Source organism: Symphodus melops, assembly GCF_947650265.1.
Source record: "Symphodus melops genome assembly, chromosome: 14".
Classification (NCBI taxonomy): domain Eukaryota; kingdom Metazoa; phylum Chordata; class Actinopteri; order Labriformes; family Labridae; genus Symphodus; species Symphodus melops.
In genome coordinates, this window is record NC_136704.1 from 22,974,535 (window position 1) to 22,990,484 (window position 15,950).

The 15,950-nt window shown below is 43.5% G+C and overlaps 1 protein-coding gene across 1 annotated transcript in view; it reads left to right on the plus strand.

The window, feature by feature from the left end:
* The window catches only part of dnajc13 (DnaJ heat shock protein family (Hsp40) member C13), a 34,703-nt gene extending 22,505 nt beyond the window's left edge, over window positions 1–12,198 (plus strand). The window contains 30 exon segments of the mRNA XM_079360821.1: window positions 215–319; window positions 510–712; window positions 797–881; window positions 972–1,126; window positions 1,750–1,795; window positions 1,893–2,047; window positions 2,130–2,331; window positions 2,412–2,527; window positions 2,902–2,980; window positions 3,076–3,211; window positions 3,294–3,478; window positions 3,574–3,648; window positions 3,937–4,056; window positions 4,570–4,675; window positions 4,678–4,964; window positions 5,053–5,166; window positions 5,981–6,097; window positions 6,225–6,402; window positions 6,482–6,573; window positions 6,664–6,763; window positions 6,865–6,939; window positions 7,024–7,136; window positions 7,233–7,402; window positions 7,528–7,570; window positions 7,668–7,841; window positions 7,927–8,106; window positions 8,285–8,425; window positions 8,548–8,691; window positions 8,783–8,882; window positions 11,105–12,198. Coding sequence (XP_079216947.1) covers window positions 215–319; window positions 510–712; window positions 797–881; window positions 972–1,126; window positions 1,750–1,795; window positions 1,893–2,047; window positions 2,130–2,331; window positions 2,412–2,527; window positions 2,902–2,980; window positions 3,076–3,211; window positions 3,294–3,478; window positions 3,574–3,648; window positions 3,937–4,056; window positions 4,570–4,675; window positions 4,678–4,964; window positions 5,053–5,166; window positions 5,981–6,097; window positions 6,225–6,402; window positions 6,482–6,573; window positions 6,664–6,763; window positions 6,865–6,939; window positions 7,024–7,136; window positions 7,233–7,402; window positions 7,528–7,570; window positions 7,668–7,841; window positions 7,927–8,106; window positions 8,285–8,425; window positions 8,548–8,691; window positions 8,783–8,882; window positions 11,105–11,202 — 3,894 coding nt within the window. The 3' untranslated portion in view covers window positions 11,203–12,198.
* Window positions 12,199–15,950: the final 3,752 nt, after the last annotated feature.

Here is a 15,950-nt window from a genome sequence, read left to right on the forward strand (position 1 = left end):
GCTTTAGTTTATTATTTTGTTATTTCGTGGACAATCCCTTTTAGCCTTTAGCAGCTTTAGCCTTTGCGGCTAATTTCCAGCTGTCGTCCCCGGACCGTTGTGAATCGGCAGGCCGAAGTGCAGAATTAAAATACAATAAATTATTTTAATGAGAATGCACGTGTGAGAAACTCGTAATCCGCCTGGAGTGTCAATAAGAAGTTGTTTTTCGCAGAGCAACGTGCTGGAGGCGTCGCCAGACATGAAGAGAGAGAGTGAGAAGGAGTGGTACTTCGGTAACGCAGACAAGGAGAGACGAGGACCTTTCAGTTTTGAGGAGGTGTGTAAGAAAACGTAAACTCTGGAGTCACTTTTTTTTACTGTAAAATCAATTTAAGTTAAAATCAGCTTGTAAAAATGTATCTGATCTTAACATGTGCAACTTAATTATATTGTTTTTGTTCTTGCTGGTTTCTTGCAGTTTGCTTGTTAAGTACTCATCTTTGTCGTTTTTTTCTTCACTTGTCCAGATGCAGGAGTTTTGGAACACCGGCGTCCTGACGGCAAAGACTCGCTGCTGGGCTCAGGGGATGGACGGATGGCGCCCCCTGCAGGCCATCCCGCAGCTGAAGTGGTGCCTCCTGGCCTCGGGTCAGGCGGTGATGAACGAGTCGGACCTGGCCACGCTAATCCTCAACATGCTCATCACCATGTGCTCGTACTACCCCAGCAGGTCGGTGGCAGAAACGCATCCAGAAAACACGCTCCATTCCCAGTGCTGTTAGAATCTGTTTAACAGTTACATATAATTATTCAGGGACCAAGACAACGCCATTATCCGCCCGCTACCGAAGATAAAGAGGATGATCAGTGACAATGCTTGCCTCCCTCACATTGTCCAGGTAATGTTGTTGCATGAATGAGATTATCCTCTTTCCTCATTATAGTTGCTAACATGACATTTTAATGCTTTTTATATTTGTTTACTTCAGCTGCTGTTGACCTTTGACCCCATCCTGGTGGAGAAGGTGGCTAACGTTCTGTACCTGGTGATGCAGGACAATCCGAACCTGCAGCGCCTCTATTTAACCGGGGTCTTCTTCTTCATCATGATGTACACGGGCTCCAACGTGCTTCCTGTGGCGAGGTAAAAAACAGGCAGCAAAAAGGCTCATACGCATCAGAGCTGTTTCACACATGCACTCCTGATCAGGTCACGACCGCCGTCTCCTGAAATCTTCCTGAGTTGCTTTTTCACACGTGACTCACAGCAGGAAATTAGGACATCAGAATGTAAAAAAAAAAAAGATGCTACAGAAATCCAGAAATCCTTTATCTCAATGCTACTTGTAATGTGACGTATTCACAGTGTAAACAGCAGCAAAGACGAACATACAGGCAAGAAAACATGGAAGTATAAAAGCTGCTTTTTTCCACGCACAAAGATCCTCCACATCACTCGGGGTGAATGTCCAGACCAGAGCCCACCCAGCTTCACGCAGCAGTTTTACTAGACGGCTGGCAGGAAAAGTTGTAGATTAAGCTGGGACATAAAAAGTAGGCCGTTTGCATTCACACAAGCAGCTCGATGAAACGAATGTTTCCAGGATGTTAGTGCATGTGTGAAAACACCACAACAGATACATAAATATCACAGATTTACAGACGTACATGGATTTCATTTTCTGCACATAATTGTTGCTTTTTCACTTTTGCATTTTGTGACATTATTATGGATTTAATTTTAAAAAAAAAAACTTTTTTCTATAGGTTCCTGAAGTACACACATCTGAAACAAGCCTTCAAATCAGAGGAGGTATGGATGCATCATTAGTGCTGAGGAGTCATTATGACGTTAAACATGGATGATTTTTGTCTTTGACTCACACGTGTCTCGTGTCCCTCCCTCTCAGTCTAAAGGTCAGGACATAGTGCAGCGTAGTGTTCTGGGTCCAGTCCTGCCCGAGGCCATGGTGTGTTACCTGGAGAACTACGAGGCCGAACGCATCTCTGAGATATTTCTGGGAGAATTCGACACGCCTGAGGCCATTTGGAGCAGCGAGATGAGGTACGTGTTCGTCCGGTCTCTTAAAGTCAGCGTCGAGTGAAAGTGGTGACGGCCCGTGTGAGGTTTTAACTCTCTGTTTCAGGCGGATGATGATTGAAAAGATAGCTGCCCACGTGGCTGACTTCAGCCCCAGGCTGCAGAGCAACACGCGGGCTCTCTACCAGTACTGCCCCATCCCTGTCATCAGCTTCCCTCAGCTCGACAACGAGCTCTTCTGCAACATCTACTACCTCAGACACCTGTGTGACACCACCCGTTTCCCCAACTGGCCAATACGAGATGCTGTGAGTCTCTTCTTTTGTTTTCATCTGTATCAGCTTTGAACACCGTGTTTAACCCTGGATGGTCTTTATCATCTGTGCAGGTGAAGCTGCTGAAAGACACACTTGAAGCCTGGAAGAGGGAGGTGGAGAAGAAGCCTCCCTCCATGTCTGTGGACGATGCCTATGAAGTCCTCAACCTCCCTAAAGGACAGGGCCAGTGAGTGACTCACTCTTTAAACCAGCAGAGATGACTGTGGAGTTCATTTATCTTCCATGTTTGATGTTTTGGAATCCAATCCAACTTTATTTAATTAAGCACTTTAAAACAAAGTGCTGTACAATAAGTTAACAAAAGTTAAAAAAAGGCACAATACACAATAATTTAAAAGGCATAAAAAAAGAAAAACATGGCTTATGGTATGCTGTAAGAAATAAAAATACAATTAAATAAATAAAATAAAATACATAAAATATATATTTTTTTAAATTAAAAAACAAAAGGTGTTGGCGTTTTTTTGTTTAAAATAAAATACATAAAATATATATTTTTTAAAATGACTCAAAAGGTGTCTGCGTTTTTTTTGTTTTCAGGCACGATGAGAGTAAAATCAGGAAAGCTTACTTCAGACTGGCGCAGAAGTATCATCCAGACAAGAACCCGGAGGGGAGGGTGCGTACTGATATCACTACTGACGTATTTTTTTTATGGCACCCACGTTTTCTGGCTTCATCCTCCCTTTTTTTATTTTGTCATGTGACTTTCAGGACATGTTTGAGAACGTCAACAAAGCCTACGAGTTCCTCTGCACAAAGTCGGCACGAATCCTGGACGGGCCCGACCCGGAAAACATCATCCTCATCCTGAAGGCTCAAAGCATCCTGTTCAACCGGCACAAAGAAGGTTCACATTTATCCTTCTTCTCTTTCTGTACTTTGAAGGAGACGAGTTTACACATCTGACCCGCTTCGTTGTCTGTTCGCAGAACTCGAACCGTACAAGTACGCCGGTTACCCCATGCTCATCAAAACAATCACCATGGAGACGGATGACAGTCAGCTCTTCTCAAAGACCTCCCCTCTCCTCCCGGCTGCGGTCGAACTCGCCTTCCACACCGTCAACTGTTCGGCTCTTAATGCGGAGGAGCTGCGCCGCGACAACGGCATCGAGGTGCGTTCACCCTCCGAAATGTGAAAATAAAAAAAACCCAGCCTGATTTTAGAGAATCCTTTCAGACGTTGGATTGAATGATTGTGTTGATGCAGGTGTTGCTGGAGGCGCTCTCTCGCTGCGTTGCTGTTTTAACTGCATCCAGCAAACCTGACGACATGGCTGTACAGGTACAAAACACAAGTCTTTCATCACATCCAGCCAACATGTTCTTCTTGATGTGCCTCCTTTTAACACTTTATTCTCTCTCTCTCTCTCTCTCTCTCTCTCTCTCTCTCTCTCTCCTCTCTCTCTCTCTCTCTCCTCTCTCTCTCTCTCTCTCTCTCTCTCTCTCTCTCTCTCTCTCTCTCTCTCTCTCTCTCTCTCTCTCTCTCTCTCTCTCTCTCTCTCTCTCTCTCTCTCTCTCACTCTCTCTCTCTCCTCTCTCTCTCTCTCTCTCTCTCTCTCTCTCGAAACAGGTGTGCGGGCACGTCTGTAAATGCTTCAGTGTCGCGGCCCAGTTTGAGGAATGCAGGGAAAAGATCATCGAGCTGCCCAACATCATCCGAGATCTCTGTCACATCTTGTTCTACGGAAAGGTGAGAATCTCGCAACCTTCGGTTTGTCTTGGTTTATTTTGGATCCTTCATTAGCTTCACATAGCGAGAAGCTTTTTTTCCTGGGGGCCGCAGCCTTTCATTGTGACAATGCAATTCACACATTCAATTCAATTCAAAAAACTTTATTTGTCCCCGGGGGGCAATTCAAGGAAGGAAACTTATAACGTAACACATCATATTGACAATAATCACAGAAAATTTTACATAAATGAAAATAAAAACAAAAAGAAACAATCACAAAGGCGCCGTATGATTTTCAGCATCTTAACGTGGTAACGTTAAGATGCTGTATAAATGTAAAAATTCCGAGTTCATCCTGGAGGTTTCCGCTCTATGGGAGTTACTTTTTTTGTATCAAGTAGCTCCTTCTGCTTTATTTGTAGTCGTCTAAGTTCCTAATAAAGCAGCATTATATTCTTCATTCACCTTTGATGTTCGCTCAATATCTACTCTAAGATAGTTTTGACACAGCTGGATTTCTCTTCCTCTCAGGGTCTCTCAAAAACCGCCGCCCTGGCTGTGCAGTGCGTAAGTTCCTTCGCCGTGGATTACTTCCTGCAGACCCATCTGTACCACGCCGGCGTGCTCTGGCACTTGCTGTCTACCTCTTTAACTACGACTACACTCTGGAGGAGAGCGGGGTGCAGGCCAGCCAGGAAACCAATCAACAGGAAGTGTCCAACAGTCTGGCCAAGCTCAGCCTGGTGGCTCTCAGCCGGCTGGGAGGCTACGTCCAGGCTCCACACGCCCCAGACGGGAACAATCCCGTGTCGGAGACCAACGGCTTCGAGGGCCAGCCTCCGGAGAACCCGACCATCCGCAAGAGCCTGGCGGCCATGCTGACGCCGTACATCTCGAGGAAGCTGGGAACAGGATCTCCTCCTGAGGTATGCGCTGCAGCGAGATGTGTATATTCTGTCACAGTATTTACAACAACAACGAGCTGAGTTCCACCTGCCCTGTTTTTTGATTTAGGTCTTAAAGCTGATGAATAGCAACTCGGAGAACCCTTACTTGATCTGGAACAACGGGACACGAGCCGAGCTGCTGGAGTTCCTGGAGGTTCAGCAGGAGGGAAACATCAAGAGGGTATAAATCAGTCCTGTCTTTGTTACCTTTCCTCTGAAGTTAACACCACGTCGCGAATCTGCATCAAACTGCTTCGGCTCCAAATGCAGCCATAACAGCGTCCGTATTCATCCAATGCCGGTTGATGCACCTTCAATACAAACCTAGGAACCTTTTGCAAGCATTAGTTTGTCATAGGACCAGTCGGAGACGGAACAACATCCATTTAATGTGCTATTTTTATAGCACATTTCTCAACTTAATTTGGCATCCATTTAAACGTAAAAAAAATACAATAAATGTTTTAATACTTGGAGACAAATTCATCCATCAAGGGGTTAATCAGTGTATAGCTTTCATCCATAGACTGTGTAAGACATGGACGTCACAAACTGGTCTCTGATGAGGCGTGATGAAGCCAAATGGAGGTCATCAGTGAAGTCAGAGGCAACGAGGTGGAGTTGAGTCTGAAGCCTTTAAACAAACGTGCCCTCTTATAGTTATATTCTCCGTAAAGTGTTTGCTGATAAATAATTGAAATATTCAGACCTTCAACCATTTTTATAAACCTCGCAGTAAGCTGGTTTGTTCATGCCAAATGGGCTTTATTAGAGACTCCCGGCTACTCTAGCCTGCCTCTAATGGACACTCAGGGAACTGCACGTTTGCTTCCTTCAACGTCGATGGTTGCCACTTGCTCAAAAAAATCAATATGGACTTTAAAATAAAGGAGCTAGCACTTTTGGTGTGTTTACGTTGTGTTGACATTTTTGATAAGAAATTTTGGAGTGATCATAAAGTTGCCCCTCCGTTCCTGTCCGGTGTCTCTCTGTAGGGAGAAAACGATAAAAGCTTTGGGGCGGAGTTTGTCTTCAGCGATCACAGCAAAGAGCTGATCGTCGGGGAGATCTTTGTGCGTGTCTACAATGAACAACCAACTTTTCCTCTGGAGGTGAGTATCAAAACAAAGCGTGCACAACCATGGCTAAAAATCCGTTTCAATGGCACGATCTCGAAACAGTCCATCCTCTGCGTGGTATCAAACAAGACTTGTTTTGCCATCTCTGGGTTTTTTTTAGTACCCCAAAGCATTTGCAGCCAGCTTGTTGGACTACGTGGGCTCCCAGGCCCAGTACCTGCACACCCTGCTGGCCATGAGTCAGAGCAACAAGGTGGAGTCTCAGCAGCACGCCGAGAGGCTCCGCTTCGCTGAGATGGCGTTAGAGGCTCTCCGTAACGTCATCAAGAACAACCCTGGTGAGATTTTCCCCTCCCTCCTGTCTCATGACCCTCACTTCCCCGGCTCTTAACTTCTGGAGCTCGTCTGTCATTTCAGGTTCGGAGTCGGAGTGCATCGGACATTTCAAACTGCTCTTCTCTTTGTTGCGGGTTCACGGAGCTGGAAGGGTGCAGCAGCTGGTTTTGGAGGTGGAGGATCTTTATTTACTGCTCTTCTCCCCGATGTATCTCTACATTGTATTAATCAAGTTTTTTTTTTTTTTTTTTTTCCCTCTTCAGGTTGTCAACACTGTAACATCAAACCAGGAATGTGTTGGCAACATAGCCGAGTCGCTGGTGTTGTCTAACCTCCTGTTGCTGCTGCACTCGCTGCCCTCCAGTAAGAAGACATTCAGATGTCAACATGCTGTCTCTGTTTCTGCATTTTGATGAGCAGAGTATCTTCAGACTAAAATCTTCTTTTTTTTTTTTCATCATTAGGCAGACAAATGGTGCTGGAAACCTTGTATGCACTGACTTCTAACACCAAGATTGTCAAAGAGGCGATGGCCAAGGGTCAGTGTCCTTCTTTCCTGTTTCTGAGGATTGCTCCATGTTTAGAAATGAAGGGATGCTCATTTGAATCTCTCTCTCCCCCAGGTGCTCTGATCTACTTGCTCGACCTCTTCTGTAACTGCACGCATCCTCAGGTTCGCACACAGACTGCAGAGCTCTTCTCCAAGATGACCTCAGACAAGCTGGTCGGGCCGAAGGTTCGTGCGGACGGAATCATTTACGTCTTTGTTGCACCCTTTTTTTTTAATCATTATTAAAAATAAAAAAAACGGACATCGTCTGCTTTCTGCCAGGTGCGCCTGACGCTGATGCGTTTCCTTCCCGGCGTGTTCATGGACGCCATGCGGGACAATGCAGAGGCAGCCGTGCACATATTCGAGGGAACGCACGAGAACCCTGAACTCATCTGGAACGACACCTCAAGAGAGAGAGTGTCAACGACCGTGCGGGAGATGATGCTCGAGTACGACATGACCTCGATTCAATAACATTTTTTTTTTTTTGGGCCGCGAGCTGTCGGCAGAGTGAAAGTGTGAAATATTTGAATATGCATGACGCTCGGCATCACGTTGTTCTTTTTCACCGCAGGCACTTTAAACAGCAGAAGGATAATCCCGACGTGAACTGGAAAGTGAGTGCGGCGTTGTATTACTCACTCTCAGACAGTTTGATGTTGTGATTGATTCGGTGTGACGTTGAACTGTCGCTGTGTGTGTGTGTGTGCTCAGCTGCCTGAGGACTTCACAGTGGCTTGTGGCACAGGACATGGCGAGATAGAAGTGGGCGGAGTCTTCCTGCGTATCTTCATCGCTCAGCCCGGCTGGGTGCTGCGCAAGCCTCGAGAATTCCTGGTGTCTCTGCTGGAGACCCTGACCGAGCTCCTGGAGAAGAACAACCCCAACGTAATAAACGTTTGTGTGACGCAATTTCATACTCGGCTCGTTCCGTCATCTCACACCGGCTGTTTCCCCTCCTCGTCTCCCACAGGGCGAGGCCCTCGAGACGGTTACCACGGCGGCGGTGTGTCTGTTCAGCACGCAGAGCCAGCTGGCCGACCAGGTCCCTCCTCTGGGTCACCTGCCTCGCGTCCTGGCAGCACTGAACCACAAGAACAACGCCGTGCCCAAGAGCGCCATCCGCCTCATCCACGTTCTCTCAGACAACGAGGTGAGGAGCCTTAAAATGCTGCATGTTTATCAGGTTGAACATATCCAATCTCTTTTTTAAAAAGTACATGACAAATCAGAATCACTCCGACCAGTGGACACTGGTTCATTGTGCTCTGCTCCCCGCTGTCAGCTCTGTCACGCGCTCACATTATGACCTCTAACTGTGTTGTGTGCAGCTCTGCGTACGCTCCATGGCGTCTCTGGAGACCATCGGACCCCTCATGGCGGGGATGAAGAGTCGGGCAGACATGGCCGGATTGGCCTGTGAAGCTCTCAACCGTATGTTTCAGAAAGAGCAGACTGAATTAGTGGCTCAGGTAAACTCCAGTCAATGTAACACACACACACACACACACACACACTAATTGTTTGAATATCATTTCTATACATGATGTTTGATAGTTTAGTAAAACATGTGATTTTATAATGAACCCACCAGGCTCTTCGTGTGGAGCTGGTTCCATATCTCCTGAAGCTGCTCGAAGGGATCGGCCTGGAAACACTAGATAACCCATCAGCTACTAAGGCCCAGATAGTGAAGGCTCTCAAGTCCATGAGCCGCAGTCTGCAGTTTGGAGAACAGGTGTGGCAGGATCATCTCAACAAGCGGGATACAGACTTCAATCAGATGAATGATTGGGTGTTTGTAACTTTTTTTAATCCCCACTTTGCAGGTGAATGAGATTCTAGCCAGGTCCTCGGTGTGGAGTGCCTTCAAAGACCAGAAACACGACCTTTTCATCTCAGAGTCTCAGACCGCTGGATACCTGACAGGTGAAGTGTTTCTAATGCAAACCCAGCCGCACTAATCAAACATTTGTTTTAACGCTTTAAGCTGTTGAAGTGTCAGAAAGGTAAGTCATGGCTTCTTTGTTTGATTTCTGAATGCTTTGCTTTAATCCCGAAAAATAAAAACACCTCTTGGCTGACTCCTCACTTGTGCTTGAATCCAGCGATCCTACCTCTCTCCTGTCCTGTAACCTTCTGGCTCTCCTTCCCCTTCCTCTGTGTCCTCCACATTTCATCCTCAGGGGTTTCCACTCCTTCTCTCCTGGCCGCCAGCAGCCCACTGCGAGGTGGGCTCTAGACTCCCTCAGCAGGGCCCTCGCAGCCCTCCTCTCTCTTGCTCTGATGCAGGTAGACTGTGACCTGGCTCCTATCGCCGTTCCTTTCCTCTTTAACCTTCCACCTTCATCTCCACCTCCCCACTGCTGAAGATCATGTCATACCATCTTCACCTCCATCCACTAACTCTGTGTCACACTGTGCTCGAACCAGAGATAATAAATACATAGACGCATGAGTGTGATTACTCACCCATGTGACAGGACTTGGGAAAGATAGCGGGGGGGATTTCCAGTCTGGATTTCAAGTTTTAAACGAGAAAACTATAAAACTTAATGAAATGATAAATGTTGGCAGTCTGTAGACAGCAATGAAAGAAAATGGTGCATTTAAAAAAATTTAATTAAATGAACTTTAATGACTTTAAAGCTCCTGTGAGGAGTCTTTCGCTGGTTATGAACGAGGCAATTTTTTTTTTTTCTTTCTTTTTTTTTAAGATTTTATTTTTGGCCTTTATGCCTTTTTATTAGAGGAAAGTGGATAGAGGCGGAAATCAGGGAGAGACGTGGGAAATGAGCCACAGGCCGGACGCGAACCCGGGCCGCCAGTGCGAGGACTGAGCCTCAGTACATGGGCTGCACGCTACCACTGCGCCACCAGCGCGCCCCGAGGCTACTTTTTTAAAATGTTTGTTCGAGTAGTTTTAAGTTAGTTAAGGCGGTACGAGGTACTTTTCATTAGTAAGAGATGCTGGCATCATGGCCCCTTTATTGAGACACCCAAATAAGTATCAGCAGCAAAGGAAGGCTGTGCTTCACTGCAGATGGGGCCGTTGTACCGTCATTTAGCTAATTTTATAAAAGATGAGCAGAACACTGTTTTCTGTCCAAGTATTTGATATGAGCACGTTTTCTGCTCTTATCTTTGCTGTCAGAAACATTTACATGTTCTCCTGTCTGCAGTACCTGCTTTCTCCACAGGGGGTCTCCAAAATTAACATAAAGTAAAAAAATATCAGGAGCTTTAAATGATTTATAATCTTGATTGCAGCAGAGAATCGTTGTTTCTAGATGATATTCTCTAAAGCAGTGGTGTCCAAACTTTTTTTCTTGCGGGCCAAAATTGTTGTGTTAGAATCGCTCTCGGGCCACAGGTTGTTTTTTTTTTGTTTTCTTAAATATTGGAAGGAACTTTTTGTATTTTGACCTCTTCAAAAAATAATGTAAATACACAATAACTAATTGCAGTGGGAAACTGTTATGTTCTAATTTTTTGGAAAGAATAGTCAGGCTTTTATAGGTCTCCCTCGCTAACATGAAAAAGAAAAAAAGTAAATATGAAATATGCCATCTGATGAGGCCTCGGGCCAAAATCTTCTAATTCTTCGAACGAAGTCAAGGGCCACAAACAATCCACTCAAGGGCCACAAATGGCCCCCGGGCCGCACTTTGGACACCCCTGCTCTAAAGCTCAGTCAGGCCTTCCCTCCTGTGCGTCATGGCAACTGCAAAGTTTTGAATCTTGTCCTGGGGGAGGTTAACCCTTAAAGGTGAATCACCATCTCTAAATTGAGGAATATGAATGGGTAAGGACTGAAACAAATAGAGCGGTATAGGGAAAATATTGTTACCAAGATCCAGGATCCAGAGAGGCCCATCGTTCAAAGCCCACTTTGATTTGTGTAGTTATTTGTCGAGTCTATTTCATAACAAATATGTAACAGATGGAGAATCACTTAAACCTGACGGGGCTCCATACATCTGCAACAAATCCATTCATGTAGAGACTCCAGACTGGGGAGTCTTTAAGCCCTCCATCCTCGTTCATAACTTCATACATTCAGTAGTTTAGTACATTAAAGTCTCGTAGCATCATCTGTCCTGAGAAGCCACATCTGTACTGAACCGTCTCTGTCTTCCTGTCACTTGTAGGTCCAGGAGTAGCGGGTTACCTTACAGCAGGAACTGGCACCACAGTAATGCCCAGCGTCCCACCCCCCGTGGACAATGACATCGGAGACCAAGGCTGATGGACACCCACACAGTCAGTCACGCTCAGGCACCCAGACTGCCCTGCAGCCTCACGGCCTGCAGCTCAGAGAAGGACCGTTCAGCTCCCAGACGAGGGCGACCGAGAGAGAGAGAGAGAGAGAAGGATGGAGGAGGAGGAGAACGGGCCGTCGGCGACAGTCACCAAAATTTCTGCAACACCTCCTCCAGCATCGCTCTCCTCCCCCCTCACAATTGGCACTCAAGTCTTCATAAACGCTTACAAATGTTTTAATGGATGATGACCACATGTTTTTTTTTTTCCTCTGTTGCACTTTTCTTGTTTCTTCCAATGGCACAGAAGAGTTTACTTTTTGTATGGACATATTTTTTACTCTAGATTTTCTTCTTTTTTTCTCTCATGAGAACGACTGAAGCCTGACTCTTATCTCGACACCTTGTCATTCCTGATTGGCTACGCTTCCAAAAAAGCCTGAAGAAAGGCGACACATTGTGCACAGGACCTAAACATTTGATTTATTAGTCTATATAACATATTCTCATATGGTAAAGGAAACAAATGTTAAAATAGGAAATCAGAAAATGTGTATATTTTCCCCTCTGACTAACGAATCTTTGGACGGATGCTGACCCTTTTGGGTTTCGCCAGGTTGACTCAGATCAAACATCCAGCCTATTGCTCTTCTCTCCTCTCTCGTTGAAAGCTTCCCTTCATGCCTCACTTCAGTTTTTTTTTTTTTTAAGATAATTCTCCTCTTTCCTCCCCAGAATGCAAAAAGCACTAGAATATTTATGAGTGAATAATAACCACCCGAAATGAGCTTCTGCAAAGACATGACGCCGACTCTGATTTTGAATCTATGTGAAAGACTAGTGCAATTTGTTCAATGTAATATTGCGTATATAAACTTTCTATATTGAATGTACATTAAAAAAAAAAGAAAGAAAATCAGCCGCACTTGTACATAAAATTTTAAGAATAAAAGGGAACCCACAGTGTTGTTCTTTTCTATTTACATTTGAACAGACCACGGCTCACGTAGTTACCAAAGATGATGACACGTTTGTTCTCAGTGTGACTTCTTTGTTTTTATTCCAGGGTGAGTTATCAAAACAACAGCATGATCTGATTTTGTTTTTGTGCTTGTCAACGGTCATGACTTCCAAAGCAATGGGCCATTGGTTCCTGAGAAGAAGGGCTTCCCAAACTTCTCATCCCACAATCTCCGAGATAATGATGCGAGAGCGTGGGGACCCCCCTCTGTTCCTGGAAGTGGTTCAAACGCTGACATTAGAACAACACTAAAGAGTACAGCAGCCTGACGATCATTACATTATTTCAGTGTGCATCATGATGTGTTTGGAATGTATCGTTCAACCCCCCCAGGGGGGGTCAAAACCTCCACTTTGGGAACTGCTGGCATTGAGGATGCAGGAAGTATTACTGTTTTCATTACTGCCTCCCTCTAGATCTCAGGTTCTCCAGCTTTCTCACAATGCTCTGTTTTGGTGTGTGTCTCTTTAAATGCACTGAGCCCATGATTATCTACTAAATGATTCCAATATCGCATATTACCACTACAATCTATTAAATCTATTTTAAACATAAAAAAAAAGCTTGTTCAAACCGATCATTCTTAAATATAATTTAGATTTACTGATATATGATCGCTCTATTATACCAGAGATTTCGGGACCATGAGGAGAACAATTAGAAGTACCTCCAAGTAGTGAAGTAAAAATGCAATTTTTCCGACTTGAATCTGTCTTTGGAAATTTGACTGAACCTTAAATTCATTTTTAGATTTTTAGACTTTTTGGTCTTCTGCAGGTCACACTTACACATTCACACACTGATGGTAGAGGCTGCGATGTAAAGAAACATCAGTATTAATCCCATTCATACACCACCAACTCTGCAGCGGGAGCAATTTGGGGTTATAAAGACCGACTTCACTGCTGACCTACAGACCCATTTACACTGTATCTTATTTAGTCATATTAGCTAATTGTTAATATTTATTTTTTACATTTGTACAAAGAGAGCACAGTCTATTGGAGTTAAATTCGTTGTGTGTTAAACACCAATAAAATTATTTCTGATTCTGATCTTGTCTACTAAAATCGAGTTTTGCATATTGTTGCCTCACTTCAGTCGCCAATAAAGGACAAATCTACGAGTTGATTGAAGAATATCTTGAACTCTAAAGTAATGTAATGTTCTGCAGGAGCAGCAGCATTCAAAAGAACCACAAAACTTCAGATGTAATATTCATCACAGGTTTATAAGCGTATATATATTTATATTATTACTTTATATATTACTTTATATATTTATTTATATATATATTTATTTTTACAGTCTATGGCGTATACCCCAGTGGGTGTGGACTGTAGCTGTTTCCGTTCTACGTTCGTGAAGCTTTTTTACGGCCCTCATGGGCGCTGTCATCTTGGAATTTTGCAACCAGAGTCTGCGCAGTAGGGTCCGGCGGGAGGAGCCCTGGCAACACGCCCCGCCCACTTTGCGTACCGCTCTGATAGCTTACGCAGCCCAGCTACGCCAAGAACTTAAGAATCTTTACGGAGAGAAATTCATCTACCGACCATAGAGGTGAGTACAAAACCACCATACATTTCAAGTCAAATATCTAAACGTAGTTCATTCAGGAATTAAGAAAATCACACTTTTTATATTAATTATTGAATTTAAACGTTTTTCCGTGTCCTGTATGTCTTGTTTATTGCTACTGGATGCCTTGAATTTCCCTCAGGATCCATCTATCTATCTATCTATCTATCTGTCTATCTGTCTATCTGTCTGTCTATCTATCTATCTATCTATCTATCTATCTATCTATCTATCTGTCTATCTATCTTATTTAACTCTGTGGGTTATTAAACCTTTTATTTTTGGCAAAAAACGAACTAAAACTATTTTAAGCTAAGTTAGCAACATAAGCTGTGTAGTGATCTAACATATGCTGGTGAAAATATGTTATATGATAGAAAGTAGTGGTGCACATAGTACTTAAGTTATATCTGCTGTCAGTAGTTACTTCAGGTCTATGTACATTTACAGAGTATGTGTTTCTGTGCATAACTGTGGAGTTGGTAAATGAATCTGTTTCATTAAGGTTTCTGCTTGTATGGACCTTTTCTCTGGTTCTTTTCCTTGTCTAACATGTTTATCTCATTGTTTTTTTATCATCCTCATTTTAGACACAAGGAAGAAGAAAGATGGCTGATAGATACCCCTGCCAGCTCACCTGATGGTCTCCCTTACTTTGTTCTCCTCTGGGTGAACACCTTTGGACTGTGGAAGGAAGAGAGCATGCAAACTCCTCACAGAGAGACTCCTGTCAGACAGGGATTCAAACCTGTAACCTCCTCACTTTTATAACTGAACCATCATTCACACTATGTGTTATAAATCAAATAAAGTATTTATTGATTTAAACCTTTTCTCTCCTGTTTTAAGCTGTAAAAACATAGAATGTCTCATGTTCTTGAAGGGCAATGACAGAAGTCACAGCTGGGAAACAAACAGCTTTAAAAGTACTTCAACACTCGAGTGCTGAACATTTAATGCAGGTTAGTGTTAAAGACAGCATGAACATAAAGACAGTAGAGTGGTATGATACAGACACGACTGAGAAGGCAATTACATTATTATATTTTATTCAATCACATGAAATGTAACACGAGTCTTGTAACTTTAACAAATACAGATTGTGCTTAAAAACATAGTGTGGTATTTTAAGATACTTTCTTTCACTTGATTGTTCAGTTAGATGGAGGCAGTATTTAAGGTTTTTGTGGGTTATACAGGTTTGAAAGAGGCAAATGAGTGAACAGTATTTTAAAGTTAAAGCAGATTAATCTAAAAATAACAAAAACAAAATGTGGCTTATAAGAAAAACCTCGGTATTAAACAGCCTCTCTTTTCTTCCGTTCATCTTTTGAATGAATAGTCAAACATTGCTCAGGACGTGCGAGCTGCGTCCTCTGTGGCTCAGGTGTTTCACATCAGACCGCCGTCCAGGTAAGATCAGACCAAACGCCCTGGTAAGAGAAGCAGTGGTCAGGTCCTCCAATCCTCCGAGGACGAGCTGGAAGAGAGAGAGAGAACATGAGAAAAAGGAAATCCTCAGTTTACTGTATAATATGTTGGTGAAAACAGGGAAATACCCATTAAAAGACATAAAATCTTCATTAATGATTATAGATGCAAAATAAAAAACATTAATATATAATTTTGGGAGAAACGTGATCTTTATGACTTCTGTTATTGAGCCTGTCTGTCTCCTCCTAACCACCAAAACAAGCAGCCTGTTTTTGTAGTCTGTGTCAGGTTGTGTGAAGTTATAACACAATTTATTAATAAGCGTCATTAAATGTACAACATGATCAACTTGTGATTATTGGATTGGTAATGTGTGTGTAAACTCATGCTGAATATTTGACAGCAGCGTGATGCTCGGTTAATATTATATTACCCCACCGCTGATTGTTTGTGTTCATGTTTCTGTCAGTCTCTTAAATCAGACAGAAGTTATATTAGATCAGAGCTTACTTTAGTTTGATCCTGATATCTACAGACATATTCTACCTCATTATAGAGTATTATAAATATCAGGCTGCATGGTGATATGTTAATCTCTGTATAACACACTCTTTACACAGACTGTAAACATGTTCACATCAGTAATTATACAGATTTATAGTACCGTAAATTCCGTACTATTGAGCGCACCTGGATATAAGC